Source organism: Siniperca chuatsi, linkage group LG6, assembly GCF_020085105.1.
Source record: "Siniperca chuatsi isolate FFG_IHB_CAS linkage group LG6, ASM2008510v1, whole genome shotgun sequence".
NCBI lineage: Eukaryota > Metazoa > Chordata > Actinopteri > Centrarchiformes > Sinipercidae > Siniperca > Siniperca chuatsi.
The window spans coordinates 7,081,678-7,098,053 of record NC_058047.1 but is presented as its reverse complement, the minus strand read 5'-3'; the positions used below and the strand labels follow the sequence as shown (position 1 = coordinate 7,098,053).

At 38.8% G+C, this 16,376-nt stretch overlaps 1 protein-coding gene across 2 annotated transcripts in view; it reads right to left on the bottom strand.

The window, feature by feature from the left end:
* The window catches only part of LOC122877644 (ephrin type-B receptor 1-like), an 83,199-nt gene that overhangs the window by 35,716 nt on the left and 31,107 nt on the right, over positions 1-16,376 (bottom strand). For both annotated transcript variants that reach the window (XM_044199473.1, XM_044199474.1), the window contains exons 4-8: positions 15,995-16,213; positions 15,715-15,895; positions 7,932-8,087; positions 3,373-3,635; positions 603-678 (exon numbers count right to left, since the gene is read on the bottom strand). In XM_044199473.1, the coding sequence (XP_044055408.1) occupies positions 603-678; positions 3,373-3,635; positions 7,932-8,087; positions 15,715-15,895; positions 15,995-16,213 (895 nt within the window). The remainder of the gene's footprint in view (positions 1-602; positions 679-3,372; positions 3,636-7,931; positions 8,088-15,714; positions 15,896-15,994; positions 16,214-16,376) is intronic.

The following is a 16,376-nucleotide window of genomic DNA, read 5'->3' as shown; positions in this document are numbered from 1 at the left end:
AAGAGACTTTTTCATCTGGTAGTAGGAACAAATGCGCTCAAAAAGCGGCAGGGTAAAAATGGATCATGTTTCGATTAGGAATGCGCCTGGGTTGCTGTAGATGAGGTAAATGATGTGTTTTCCAACCGAATAAAGCGGCTTTTAAATCAAAATTTGGGTAGCGGTGGAAATATCACTTGTGTCTGTCTCCATAACGTATTGATGGAGCAGTAACTCAGCTCACTTTATAGTCTCCAAGAATTACACTGTCAGAGACTGAGAGAGGGGGACAGAGAGAGGGGATAAAGGCGAGAAAAAGGGAACTGAGGGAGAGGCAGAGGGAAGGAGGAAAACAGGATGAAAGCTGTGGATGTGCAGGAAAGACAGGGAAGGGGGGACAGAAAGAGAGACAGGGGGAGAGAGATGACAAGCTTATAACATGTTTTATGAATTAAAAGGCTGTAGCTCAATTTCCTTTATCCCCCTAGCCAGCTTAATCCACTGTGCCCCAGGGTATGCTTACACACACACATACACAGATGCTTACACACACACACACACACACACACACACACACACACACACACACACACACACACACAGCTTTTGCACTCCCCACTCACCAGCCTGATTGGTTGTAATGTTGATTGACAGTTGCTGGGCGGGATAAGGGCTCTTGTTGGATACTCCATTGACTGCCTGTAGAGTGCAAAGTGTAATGGTCAGCTATTCCACCTTACAGACATTAGTTACAGTTGCTAGGCCAGTCAAGCTTTCAGTTCTCGCACAGCACATATGCAGTTTAATGTTAATGGTGGCAGATGTAACACTCACAATTCTTAGTAACTGTTAAAACAATAGGCCCAACTCATTTCAGACAGATGTAGACAAAAGCAGGATTCTCATTTATAGCCAGCGACTGGCACTTTTACCAGCTGAAATGACAGCTGCTAGCTGCAGCTAGCTGATTAGGCCGACGTTAGCTCTATGGTAAAGTCAGTCCGTGAGTTGATTAAAAACTCATGGACTGACTTTTTCTGGCATTTCCAGCTGACTCGTTTTAAAAGAAGAATCATGTAAATAGATCTTAAATATGTACTCCAATGCTACATACATGTTATTGTGCTAAAAGACTAAAGGCTAAAGCTACATGTCCCAGGAAAAAAATTTACTTCACCATTTGATGATCCATGTAGAAGATAAAGAAACAGCATTGTTTTTGTATTTCAACATAGAGCTAGATAGTTCGTTAGTATGAAAAATGTAAGACAAGACCGTTATTTCCTGCTCACATAACCCTGTTTGGCTGCTTAGCTTACATACTTGGACAAGCAAGACAGAGCTTAGATTTATGACTTATTGTTTGTATTTTCAAACAGTATGTTCCACTTTTAATATTACAAGAGAAAAAGCTTTTAGGATGAGGGTTAACTGATGATTCTGGCAAACATAATAATATCTGATTGGGGTTGCTGGAGTGTTAAAGAGCAAGATAGAGCCGCCCTACACTCTGATATAGTAGCATCCAGGACACACAGAGGATGTGCTAATGCGAAGGGGTTATTTAAGGTAGGGTGTATCACTCTTACTACAGCCATATGCACTCTGCTTTGGCATGTTGAGAAATCCAAATCTTAACAGACCTGTCCTGCAGAGTTACAGTTGCTAAGCGGGAGGGATTTAACAAACAGTCAATTATCTGCAACATATTTCATTTCAGTGTGGAAGCACTGCTAATGTCTTCTTAATACTGTAAGGTCTCACCATCTTTCTCATCTTACCAACACAAAGACACAATTAACGGGTTCTGAGTGTGTTTTAAAGACCACCTCGAAACAATGTCTTCAGTCATAGCAAATCATTAAACAAAGGTGTGGTAATTAGTGACACTAGCTTAATGGCTTACTCCAAGCTCTAATTATATATTGTTTTGTTTGTTTTGTTATCATTTCACATTTTATTTTGTGTTTTCCCTTTCCTTGAGTTTCTGATGATTCAAAAATATCAGTTTTGTCAAAATATAAAAAAAGTTATCTACAGTTCACCAGTGAGTATGGCTTAGATACACAGATAATTGTTCTATCGAAAAACAAAATTTAGCAAATTAAGTTACACCAAACTTTGATGCCACCGTTTATTTTGTTTTAGTTGTCAGTGTTTTCACTTTGTGGATAATTTAATTTTGGAAATAAAAGACAAACATGGATATCTCAATGGATATTAAGCCTTCAGTAAACACATCAAATTTCAATCAATACTTTCACAATCAACACTTTCATAATCAGGTCAGTGTTTTAGTCATTCATTCATACATCATTATTGATCCGTCCATCCCACAACAGACTGGTTTCAAAATGGATCAACTAATACGTCCAGGCTATTGAGTAGATCTAGAAAAGAATCATGTATTATGATGTATTCCTACAAAAATCCTATTGCTTATTAATAGGTCCACTGGACTTTGACATTAAGATAAAGGAGAGCTCTGGCCTAAAGATTAAGATTAGGCAACATTTAGATCAGAAGATTAGATGGCATTTCACAAGATTGAAGGGAAAGTAAAGTAACATGCTTCCTTCTCTTAATAATTACAACACAGCTGACCTTGATTTAGACATTCAGCCTTGATGGTAAAAGCGGCCAATGGCAGAAGATTAAAGGTTCACCATCGCACTGGCTTTATAGGTATCGTGGTGGCCTTGTGGTTTGAGAGAACATGATATAACTGCAAATTTTGCATAAACGGCCCATGTCAGCAAGCATCTATGTAGCCTCGGTATTCTTGAGCATCACAGTGAATATAAGGAATTCTCCACTTAAAATCCAACTTTTGAGCATCAAATACCCACTGTAGGCTTAAAAGGTGACTTTGTAACGTTTGCTACTTGCTTCTTCGTGGAGGGTGGCAGCTGTAAATATCCTGGATTTACAGCAGTTACATTGACAACCTTGAGTCACAGCAGTCATTTTGCTAATAATAGCTTTAGGGCTATGAAAAGGCAATAGTGGTATGAAGAATTGTGTATGTAGCTATGTATGTTATGAAGAAACTATGAACTTACCAACACAAGAGGAGAGGATTATGCTGCAGGAAGGGTTTGAGAAGTTTATAAAAGGTCTTTGACACATTTTGACATATTTTCTTGCTGTGATTCTGGGTAGCCATTGGTGTCCATTGCAACTACAACTGCCATCGTCTGCGAAGAGGCAAGTTAACTTTAAACAAGTTAACTTTAGACACTTTTCAAGCCTAAAGGCAGCAAGTGTGTGATACTCACAATAAAGATTTTCATTGCATCGAGTATTCCTTTAACAATGCTGCACGCTGAACAAAACTCTTCCCAGAATAAATAAAGCTTCAAAAAGGCACTTCTCTCTGCTCAGAGGACAAACCTGTATGTCAAAGGTGTATGATGTGTGGGCCCGCAGCTTGCTGATCTCCACCCTCGTTTCCTTTAACCCACGCTTGCCTGGAACGAATGCCACGCTGTCGTCACATGGCTGACATGCCCGGCGCTCGCTGCTGTGGCACCGGCGGCATAAGACATTATATGATAGGTCGTCCCGGTGCCCAATGTCACGTGGTGAGTGCCACTCCAGCATCACCGATGTCTGGTTGACGACTGAGACCACGTTGCGAGGAGCTGAAGGGACACCTAGAGAAAGATGATTGGAGGTTAAGGGATTGATGTTGAAAATACATGTTTCCAGTGTCTGTTTCAGTGTGCCCTGCAACAACACTGTATCTGGCCTCACTAAAGTGCTATCAATCAGGTAAATTCAGAGTCTATGAATATAAAGCAAAGCTGCTCCACACCTACATGCAATCAAACTTTATTATGGTAAGCACTTGAAAAAATCCTTTGTTTTTTTTTACTAAGCAGTACCTACTGATGACTTACATATGGATATTTTTTATTATGACAGGATGTCTGGTATTTTAAGCAAGCTGTTGTATAAGCAGAGCATCACTGTGCGTATGCAATAAGCTATGTTTGGAAATGTTTCAGTTGATATAATATTACAGTAACTAGCAGGCCAAGAAGTCTCACATTGTCATTAACTTGACTGTATGATGGGAGTGTACCATTTCAGATTTACTGATTTATTTGTTTGTACAGAAGCTGGAGTATCACTGTCATGTCACCCACCCATCTTTTCCATAAGCACATCTGTGGCTCAAGATTAGGTATACAAATAAACCTAAAAATTAGGGGTGCCAAAGGAGGAAAATAACATTTACTTACAGTAGGTCATGGTACTAACTTCACAAACATTTGAGATATTTTAATTTGAGTATTTAAGTTTGGCGCAACTTTGTACCTCACTACATTTCACAGGGAAATATTTATCTAATGGCAGTAGTTACTAGCTACTTTTAGATAAAGATTTTACATTGGAGCAAAAACAATTAATTGATTAGTCAGTCAGTTATTTTTAATAAAAATTTTCACTAGTATTTTCACTAGTATTTTCTAGTATCTAAAATATTGCTGGTTTTCCTTGTCTTCTATGATAGACAATGTAATATCTTTGGGTTATGGTCTGTTTTTCAGACAAAACAAGCATTGTTTGAGCACTGGGAAATTGTGATGTACATTTTACATTTTATAGACCAAACGATGAATAAATTAATTGAGAAAATAATTGGAGGATTAATCGATACTGAAAATAATCATTAGTTGCAGCCTATTTTACTTACAAAATATAATACTTCTTACTCCCCTTGGGGCTGCAACAGAAAATAACATCCTGTCTCATAGCATCTTGAGTATTTGAGGAACCTTCATTTTCATGGATTTTTCTACACACTGACCAGTAAATATGAGGATGATTACTTTACTTTTACTTTACTTTTTTTATTTTTAGGCTTTCAAAGTTTAAACATTTGTTTCTGTCATTTCAAAGCTGCCTACATGCAAAGTTGCCAAGTGCAGTTTCCAACCAGTACTGTTGGTACAGATGTAGGAATTTTGGGCTTCAGCCAACCCTGTCGCTAACAGTCAGAAGGTGACCTAACATCTCATTGCCAGCCAGAGAATCAGTCTTTTTGTCTGTCACTCTTCAGTCAGCCAGTCAGTTTCTCACTTGCTAGTTCTCTCTCTTTTCTGTCAGCTCATCTCTTTGATCTGAGGAGATACTCTGGTTTTTAGGGTGTTGAAGTGAGTCTGAAACACACACCCAGAGTTTTCACAAGGTTAAACCTAGCGGGTTCACTTCTCCTTGACTGTTTACACACATCACAAGACCCACGACACACACAGGCACACCCGCACGACATGTTGGAACAAGAGCAGTTGAAATCAAATGGATATTCAACCTTGGCATATGTTAAATCACAGAGTCATACGAAACGTCTGAGATGGCCCTGTGGAATATGTGTATGTGTGTGTTTGTCAGACACAGAGACACCCATGCTGCAAAATCAAAGTGCTAACAGTTAGTAGGGGGTTGAAAATCTAAGTTGCAAAACATTCCTACTGAGAGAGAAGACCTGTCAGAAACTGTGCATTCATAATTATACACACATAGGCACATGCAGTGTGTTGACACAGATAGTCACTCAATCTTACTTTTGATCTGAATAGCACAAATGCAAATTATTTTACGCTGTCAGACACTCACAGAGTTCACAGCAAATACACATTCAAATGCAAAAAAAAAAAGAAAAGAGATAATAATCATATTTTAAATTGACCATTTTGCTGCGACAATAGAAACCATTTCAAGCACTTCAAAGAGTTATCTGTGCTGCAGTCTGCAACCACACTCTACACTTCTTCACTGATTTGTAAGTGGCTTTCGCAGTATCAATCTGACCTATACACAAAAATACACTTCAAAAAAACCCACACACACACACAGTACACACACAGTACACACATAGACCTCCTCCGTACCTATGCAGCCCATGAGGCATGCTGGAATGATTTTCTGTCAGGCAGCTATCCACACACTGCACACTCACTCTTCCATTTCACTGATCTGATTTTATATGGGATTGAGTTTATACCAAATAAAAATAAACTGAAGCACTTCCTATATTGAAGTTCTATCCCACAGTTTTCAGAGTTCTCACTCTTCTTTTTCATTGCTGTTGTGTTTGGAAAATCTTGTAACTCCATTTGTTTTTGCCCTTGAATTGAAAGTACTAAGGTAATTCACAAAGCAGTGTAGACTGAGTAGGTTGACACCTGACACCTTTTCACTGGGAAAGTTGATTTTTCTTCTGTCAGCATCAATTTGAGAGTGTGCTGCTGCTGTTTGAGGTGAGGCTTTTCATGTGATTTCTCTGTTGTCAGAATAGGTTAACCCCATAAATTGTTCCATAACCACTGTGGCAAAATAATTTTTTCCTCTGTAAAATACTGCAATAGATGATGAGTAGTATCACAGTTTGATTGCAATACAAGTAAATGAATAAAAACAATTGCAAATATTGCAGCATGGAGCCCCAACAATGTGAGTTTTTAGTGTAAAATCACATGAAATGAGCTTTGATCTTTCTTAACTGGATTCCATCTATGGCTCACAAATCACTTTATTTGTTGCCTCTATGGATGTCAGTGAATTACAACAACATTGATAATGCATGTAAGGCTACTTACACACCTAATCTTTTTGGCTTGGTTCAAACGAACTCTGGTGCATTTCACCATTTGCTTCGATTTGTATAGACTGGTGAGAAAGCTATCAATCACACTCTGGTGCAGACTAAACAACTGGACCACAACTGCCTGAAAAGTTGGTTCTCAGCCTTCTTCCAAGTGAAGTCTAGTGCAGTTTGTTTGTGGTATGAAAGCAAAGTAAACCAACCACAGGATTGTGTGATAGTAGATAAGTGAATTTTGCATGAAATCAAGATAAACTACTATTAAATCCATCTGCTGATTGGGAATCGTCAAGGAATTGATCTGTACAGTATAAGCGATAGGCTACTTGAGCTAATCAGGTAACCATGGTAACACAGTAGTGAATCTAGGAATTTACCCCAATACATTATTAATGTTATTATATTACATTATTTTTCTTGTTCTAGACCAACTGAACCGAACTACAGGTGTGAAAGTGATCCAAACTGTGTGCAATTGGATGAACTGGTGCAGTAGTATAGTATCATTTAGCCAACATTGGGAGATCAACCCTATAAAAACCCCAAACTGGTAGACAAAAGTCAAAACCAGTTTGAAAGAGGAAAAACAGGGATAAAAGTAGATATAGTAAATATTTACTTCATACAATAACACTGAGAGAAAATTCTACAGTTTTTGAGTTTCCTTTTATATGTTCTTCTGGTAGAATGTTGCAAATTCATTCAGTAAAATAAAGACCTGCCCATAAATGAAACTGAACTTTTTTAGCCCCTAAAAAACATGAAATTGTATCCAGGTCACCAGGACGTGCACAAACACACACACACAGACATATACACACAGTTTCACAGTTTGAGACTAGCTGCAGAGACAGTCCAAATGATTCATGTCTCAACCTACTTACACCATCTCTCTGTGGAACTGAGAGGCAGCGTTTTTCAAACTCTGTGCCTCGTCTTGCATAGCAATATAGCCTTTTCAACACACTAAACACATATTCACTTCAATGGAAAGCCTGAGGAATGTGGCAGTGTTATTACTTACTGCTCCCCAAATCCCCAAACAAGCACAGGAACATTGCAGCACACACACTCTGAATGAGGTGCATAAAATTAGGGTTGGAATGATAAATCAAAGCAGATATTGGCCTTTAATTCAATCATGAGATATTGGACTATCAGCGATGTCAACCACTGATATGCTATAATATGTCAGCTATTGGTAACTTCAGTCCAAAAATCTGATTTCACAAACCTGTCTCCGTCACCCTGAGGCATAATCACAAGCTACACTACTGAGAAAGTATGTATTCTTGTTTTTTTGCGTATGTGTTCGTTTGACAGTGAGAGACTGACTCACTGGTGCACACGTCCTCCGGTTTGTCCATGTCTCCACGGTAATAGCCATTACGACAACCGCAGAGGGTGGCAGCCTCGATGGTGGAGCGACTGTTGAGCGGACATTGCTGACATAATCCTGCCCCCTGGGACGACTTAAAGGTGCCCTGAGGGCAAGCTGAAGAGAAAGAGAGAGGGGAAAAAGACATAAAAAACAATACACAACTCTGCCTCCTGAACATGATGAAACACAACAAATAAGCTATGTCTGTGCGCCTTTTGTTTGTCTTGATTGCAAGACATTTGGTAAACTTTGTTTTAGAAGACGCTATACCAGTAGAGTTATTACTGGTAGTATAAGGTTGACAAAGCACAGAGGGGGATTTTCTGGGGATGGCAGCACATGATCTTGTTCAGACAAGATACAAAAAAACATTTTGTGTACGCCCACATACTCAGAGTCACTCTGACTATCTGTTATATATCATTATGGTTTCATTTCTCCGGTTCCTTTATCCGGGTCAGAGTTGTTTCTGTCCATAAATATTAACTCAATCTTTTATTAAGATGATGTCCCCCTTTATCCAACTTTTATTCTTCCAGGGACGGCTTGTCCTGAGCATACAGTACATGCTTGTTATTCGGCTTATATATATACCTGTATGGAGTTTCATTTGAACTTAAGTCTGCTCGGGATAAGACAAGCCTAGTAATGGACGCTTCTGTAGCACTTATAAAGTTTTGAGTCGCTTCTGTTGTGAATCTAAGGTGACGCCTGTCTCATCCACAGTGTTTAGTAGGCTGTATGAAGGCCCTCCCGTTCAGTTAATTAAATGGCAATGCCACAGCAGGTCTACTACGTGTCCCTCTGCAGCCTTAAATTTGAGGAAGTACAGCACCTAACTTTAAAGCAATTACACATACCTGAGCCTTTGTAGTTACCTCAACTGGATAATGTGTATTTAATACCCATCTGTTACAAAATAACCTCACAAACGTCCTTTTGAACACATCAAACATAGTCAGTCAACTCTGTGTTGTGCATAGCTTCCCAGTTCATCTAGGGAGAAACTTCAGAAAATGTTCACGTAGTTCCACAAAAAACAGTACAACAGTAAAAAAGTAATTCAAAGTTCTCACTTGTCGCCATTACTGTGCTGCCCATTCGCACTATCCCACTCTCTGTATTCTTATCCAAAAACGCAGATGTCACAGATGTATGCATCATCCCGTTTTTTCCCAGCTGATCTTGCAAAAGTAGTGTTGCATTTTTAATTTTTCACATGCATTTTTAATAGCAGCTATACCTTTGCCTACATAATGTACGTAATGTCATACACCAGAATCATGGCTGCTACTGATTTGGTTAAATGTACAATCTGTATATATTTTACTGGCTCTTTCAACTAAATAAGCACAGCATGTTAGTAATGTGTTGATCTACGACAGTCATGTCTCTGCTACCTCAAAGATATTTTTAAACACAAATAGGCCTGCCTAACCCTGTTTGCTGGGAATATGTTTTTTATTTATTTAACCTTTATTTTAGTAGGAGGGTCTCTTGGGATCAGAATCTCTCTTTTTCAAGCAAGTCCTAGACAAAATGGTAGCACAGTTTGCAAATAATAAACAGCACAATAGAAAACACAGCACAGCACCAAGTGAAATCTGAAAAAGCTTTCAGAGCAGATGCAATCATTTTCCAGATTCTCTTAAATCTCAAGTAAACCCCAAGGACGGCTCAGCAACTGTTCATCTAATCAGCTGCAGGAAGAGTTCATGTAGAGAGTTCATACAAGAGAGTACTTGTAAATTATTTGTCGGTTGTATAAATATTATGTGCCTTGTTCAAGGCATTTTGATAGTAGTTCAGGTTAGCCATTAAACATTTCCAAGCTGGTCAGAAATTGAACACCTCAAAGCTCCAATTTGTGCAGAGAGGCTGCCACCACACAGAAAGAATATGACTGAATGTGTGACTGCAAGTACTGAAACTATGTGACAGACAAAAAAAGTCTTCCATCTAGTTTGAGCTGAAGTAGAAAAGGTCAGATTCACTAAACAAATCAAATGTAACATCATGACATGGTCAAACATTTGAAGTAAAACATATCTATGATAGATATCCACATATTTATAATTTATAAGTTAGAGTACTTTGAATCCCAAAAGGACACCCATTTTTAATTCACACATGGGATTTCATAAGTGCCTTTTTGGTGAGAGCAAACGTATTCTGAATTATATTTATAAGTAAAATAAAAAAAGCCGAACAGACAAACAGAGAGGTGTGAAATGAGAAATTAGACTGAAACGAAAGCGCTGCCAAAAGGCTGAGAAAAAGCAAATGAGGTTTTTTAATGTTACTTTTTCCAGTTTTGATTTATCTTTAGCACTTTGTTTTCCTTCGTCCGCTGTAATGAATGTTCACTTTATCTCTGAGATAGTTTAGATGCTGTAAGACCAAAATGCAAATGTTACACAGATTTATGGTGGAAGATAGAGGGGGACTGCACAAGCACGCTTTTAAGGAGTCCATACAAACTGGAGTCCAAATGATAGCATGAACTCAGTGAAAGAAGTAAATGAGACAAAGTGCCAGCAAGTTAAGTGCCTCAGAGTGTCACTTAATCAAACGTTAAACAGTTTAAGGGTTAGGCAGATTTTTTTCAAGAGGGAAAAAGAAAAAACTAAGACGGAAACAAACAAAGAACTACTGAAAGATAGAAGAGAATAGAGAAAGAAATGGAGAAGGAGAGAATAAGAGGAAGTGACACAATGAAACTGCTGTTTTTATTTTTCCCTCTCAATATCACTATTTCTGCAGTACTGTTTTATTGTGTTTACTCTCCCGAAATGTTATATTATTTCTTGGCTTTTGTACTAACATGATTTACAATGGAGGATACTGTTCTTTGCCCCCATGTTTTACTGCATATTACGTTGTACATGAACCACAGAGCTTGAAGAAAATACTCAGATCTCAGATTTGAAGTATACTTCAGATCATATTGCAGGACTTCATCAAGCTTGTATTGAATGTGAACTATTTTATACATCCCTGGCCCCAAATGATAGCATAGAGTAACTGTTTCACCACTTAGAAATGATGCAACATCAGTGAACTACACACTCCATAGACCGAAGTGTCCTCTCCTTACTGTGTGGTGTGGAGGAGGTTGTCCTGGTTTTTCTGAGTAGACTAATTTTATTTCAGTCTTTAGCAGGGATGTTTAGATGTTTTTTGACACTGGTTGTAAATGAGTTCTTATAAAAGGTGGTGCACTAGAGTGGTGCAAACAATTACACAAGAATGTCTTTCTTTGTTTGCAAAGGACAGGCAGTTAAACAGCAAACCCCTAAATTAGAGCTGGGTCGTATGGTTAAGATCTGTATATATACATATATACATGAAACAATTAGCAGACTTATCAATTTGTCGACAGAAAAGTAACTGGCAACTATCTAAGGATAGAGGTTGTCGTATTGCCCCTTGAGGCAAATTTGCCTGATCTGTGATGTTGGGCTATATCATTGACTCCAGCTCCTCAAATATGAGAAGGCAGTTGTTTTCAGCAAAAAAGCTGTAAAAACCCACTGTACATTACCTGCTGAGCATCAAACAGCAGACAGACACAGTTAGTGACTAGCTGGTGAACACAATGCAGCACTTAGCAAGTTAAGAGCAAATTATTTCTCTTAGAAGTTGGTAGAGACCAAAAACAGAGCTAAAGCAACTGTTTGACCAGAATGACCAACCAAGGAAGCGATAAGCCAACCAACGCTGCCCTTCTTAAAGTCTTGTGCTCTTTAAACCTGTTGCAGAGTGTACGTACTATTTGAAATGTAAAAGCCATTATGCTTCACATCACACATCACATTATCTCACATATTCAGATTATCTTCAGCTACAGTTTTGCCAATGTTTCCCTCAATCTCCATTTGTCAGAATACTCTCTCCTTTTTCTGTGTCTGTCTATGTCACACTCCCTTTCTGTTAGTTTCTTTATATCTGACATCTACCTTTCTTTAAAGCCGTCTCTTCAGGAGTGTCAGTGGCTTGTGCCTTTTGTGTGTGTGTGTGTGTGTGTGTGTGTGTGTGTGGCTTGAATAGGCGGCAGATAGACATCTGGCTTGTCAAGGTCATTTATTCAACAACCTTGCTCATACACATGGGGCGTGTCACCATGGTAACAAGTCTTGCTCCCTCTCTCTATTAGTTATCTCTAGATACCTCTCTGTATAGTGTGTAGTGTTTCTCTCTCACTTTCTGTGTCCAGCTGTCTAACTACTAAAACTACATATGCATGTGCATTGTGTTTGTGTGTACACTTGTACAGTCACTTATATGTAATATTTGTATAGGAGGAATAGACCAAAATGTTTTCTTGACAACAGTGGGATTTTATTAAAATCTGATTATGCACTGCCATCTGCCTCAAAGTGTCACTTTGATTGACCTTACATGCACACACGTGGATTAACATTTGTTTTTATTGGTGTCACTGATTTTCAAGAGTGTACCATAGTTTAAATTCAGCTCTGATGTATTTACTGTAATTCTTGTAGTGTTGTGTACCTAATTTGGTGTGGATAGGATGGACAAAAATGAAAATGCCTTTCAGGATGAACTCACGCAGCTCACACGGCAGAAAATCCATCATGCAAATGGAATAAATTTAAGAACGGATGGTGAAACAAAAAGAGAAAGCAAAATGGAAAGATGTAAGGTAAATTAGAGGTAAGCAGAGGGAGTTACAAAGAAAGAAAGAAAAAAATAAAAATGACAAAAGAAAATATTATTCCTCTGTTTCCCTCTGCGCCTTTAGCCAGCTGTGTGGCGTCACACAGCGACCATGTGTATGACAATTGTCTGAAGTTGGCAAACAGGCTCACTGATCAATTATTAAAAACTTGCATGAGTGTGTGTGTGTGTGTGGTAAAAGCCTGCAGGTTTTAAAAACTCTTAGAGCATCGTTGGGGTCCACAGCAGGGGCAGTTTGTGTGTATTCAGTGGTAGTGCTTACATTTGTAGTGTGGTGCATTTGAATTAAGGGTCTATTTGAATATTTGTTTAATTTACACACATACTCGCACACACACATACGGTACTTTGATGTTGATCCAGTTTTGCCGGGTGGTTTGCACAATATGCTGGTTTGGTGCAAAATAAACACCATCGCTGTGGCCTGACATACACACACAAAGACAACCATCTGTTCTAATAGTGAGTCCAGTTTCCTGCCAAGTTGTTATCAGCTGATTGGCAGAAGAGCACACCAAAAAAGATGCCAGCTCGGTGGAGACTGACGAGACATGCTCTGTCCCACGACATCTTAAATCACTGTTTAAGCACAAAAGCTTTGAATAAAACACATTATGGAGGTGTACATAGACAATGCCATCACATAAAATGTCAAGTCACGTCGATTGAGTCTGTATTTGGTTTGCATCCAGTCAGACTTTCTAGTAGGGCAATATAAACAATATAAACACTGATTGCAAGAGAAAATTTTCTTGATAAGAAAATTACAAACTTCAATATAATGTCCATAAGTTACATTGCTTGACAACATAACACAATTCCAACACAGAAACAAATTCATGTCGGCACAGAGAGCAACAGCTCAACAGTTTCAGTAAAGCCCCATTTGGCCGCGCAGTGAATGAAACAGTTTCAAAAAGGGCTAAAGTCTGACACGAAACAGATGGCCAATGTGTAAGAAAGAGGAAAACCTGTGCAATCAAAGACAGGAAATACCAAGAACTAAGTTAATCACCTGAGGTATCACCATTTCATAATGCACGCAAAGTGCAAGCGCAGTCTCACCAGTAATTAGACCCATCCCCAAGAACGAGTAGCAAGGTTCTCAGAGAAACACCTCCGCAACAAACTGTAACATTAATTTGTGTTTCGCCCCCTGTTAATACATCACACATGCTGTTGTTTTTTTAAATGGTACTGTCGAAAATTTGGGATTTTACTGATGATCATAAGCTCCCTGAGTGTAAACGTTTCACACTGTGGAATTTATAAGGATTTATGCTGACAGGATTGAATGGATATTCTGTTTGCAGCTCATACGATTCTTGGTCGTTTTTCGGGGTGTGAATCTCCTACTAGGGAATTTAAAGCTTAAAGAAACCTTAAACTCAGCAGAAATAGTGACTTAATTTATATTGTCAGAAATACTGATATCAATGAAAAATATTATTGTGATGAAATGTTTTTCATATCCCACAAATCTACTTTCTAGTTTTGTTTTTCAAGGGCAACAATTACAAGCTCAATATTTTTTTAGATCCACAGCAGGACTGGGAAGACTTCATAATTCCAAATTCCACCTTAATTCCTTCTGCAATGGCAATTACAGTAGTACTGTCAGACTTAATCACTGTCTCCCGTGAATCGTGTCTGGCTTACCTTCTACCCACTCATATATTATATAAAGAAAAAGTATTTTTGTGCAAAAGAGACACTGACACCAAAGGCTAAGCTAACATTTCAGTCAGTGCATTTAATGTATTTTACTAGAGACAGACAGAATACTATTACCCTTCTATGCTCTCTGTCTCTTTTATCTCTCAGTTTTCTACCTTTCTGTCCTTGGTTTGTCCTTTTTTTATTTTACTTTTTTACTTCTTGCCGGTCCATCTCTCCAGACAGCTCTCCTGTCTTTCTTCCTTCCTTCTTTTCAGATACCCCATCTCTCTGTGTGCCACTCTCTGACAGTTCAGGACTAATTTGCAGTAGACTAATCTGGCTGGAACATGCTCATCTAATTAACATGGGATGAAGCAGCCTACCTTATCATTTCACCATATGTACATACATCACACACACCCCACCCACACACACACACACACACACACACACACACACACACACACACACATACACACAAAATGGACCTGGAGACCAATGGAGACTCTCCAGGGAGAAAAATGAAATGATGGGTACTACTTCAGAGACGAAATGGGGAAGGAGGCCAGATATAAAAAGGAAGCAAAAGAGGTAGAGAAATATGGAGCACTGATGGAAGGGGAGCTATTTCTGTGCCATGGTCACCCAAGTCTGTTTCTACTAATATTAACATATGGAACATCATAGGCTGCACCCTTGGGCCTAAAATACTTCAGATAATGTGCGCAAGCATGTGATTATTCAGCTAGGACTGCCAGAAATGACATACTTTGCTCTCCTGCACACAATAATAAAATTGCATTTTCTACAGAATTGACTCAGCATATGGTAGTTGTTTTGTAGACTAAGCCAGGACTTAAATAGGACACATTTCTCATAGTGAATGGAAAATGTATTGAGAGTATTGATATGCACACATTTTGTTCAAAATATATTTTCTATACTATATTTGTAACACAAACACATTTAACATAAGAACTTTAACATTTATATGTTAACTTTAACTTTATACAACCACAACTAAGGTTGTAACCATTTGTTTGATTCTAGCATGGTTGGTGATATCTTTATTTGTTGTATGCTTTCTGAGGTATTGCCTGCTGCAGTAGCATAGCATAGTTGCTATGGTTGATTATTAGAAGCATGTTTGCTGGATATTGATTTGCTGTCATACTGGCTTGTTAGCTTTTGCTACAAGACAATGTGAAATGTGTGTGCAGCATGCAACAGTGTTTGCTGTAGCAAGGTCATCAGAACAGGTTTTAAAAAGTCTACATGGCATCATCTCTGATATGCTGTGATGCAATGCAGTATTTGCAGCTGTTTTCATTTTTACAAGCATAATTTGAACTAGCACAGCCTCATTAATGCACAGATTTACCTCGACACACGTTGCCATTGTCTGGCTCATAACCCGCCTTGCAGCTGCAGCTGCCGATGGGTACCATCCACTCTCCATCACCGTTACAGTAGAGCTTTATGGGCACATCTACTTCCTCAGCGTTGGGGATACAACTTCCTCTAGCGATGACTAATGAGGTGGACTCTGCTCCAGTCAGTGTCTGCACAGAAACAGAATCATAAAAATGTACATGTTGGACAACAGCTACACCAGTCTGATGAAAAGAGCACCACAGTTTTCAGTTATTTCTGGTCCATACCTCTGGGAAAAAAGCAAAGTTCTGCACTATGCTGGGACATTTCTTGTAGAATACTCTGACAGCCAGAAGGGACATGCAAGCGCCCAGATCCTGGAAGGCTAAGTGGAACCCTCTGCCTTTGGACAGCGGGCCGAAACTCCGAATTTCTGTGTTCACCTTCATTAGCCTTCCCCCAAAATCAACCTGGGAGAAACTCTCATCTGCTGCGATGGTGTCCACCTTACAGTGAGGTACAGACAGAGAGAAGGATAGCGAAGGTAAATGAAAGCAAGAGGAATGAAAGAAAATATAATAAATGAACTAATTCTTTTAGGTTCTTCTCTCCCTGTTCTTTCTAGAATGGAAAAATTCACTAAGTAATGTTTGAATCTGCTGTATAATA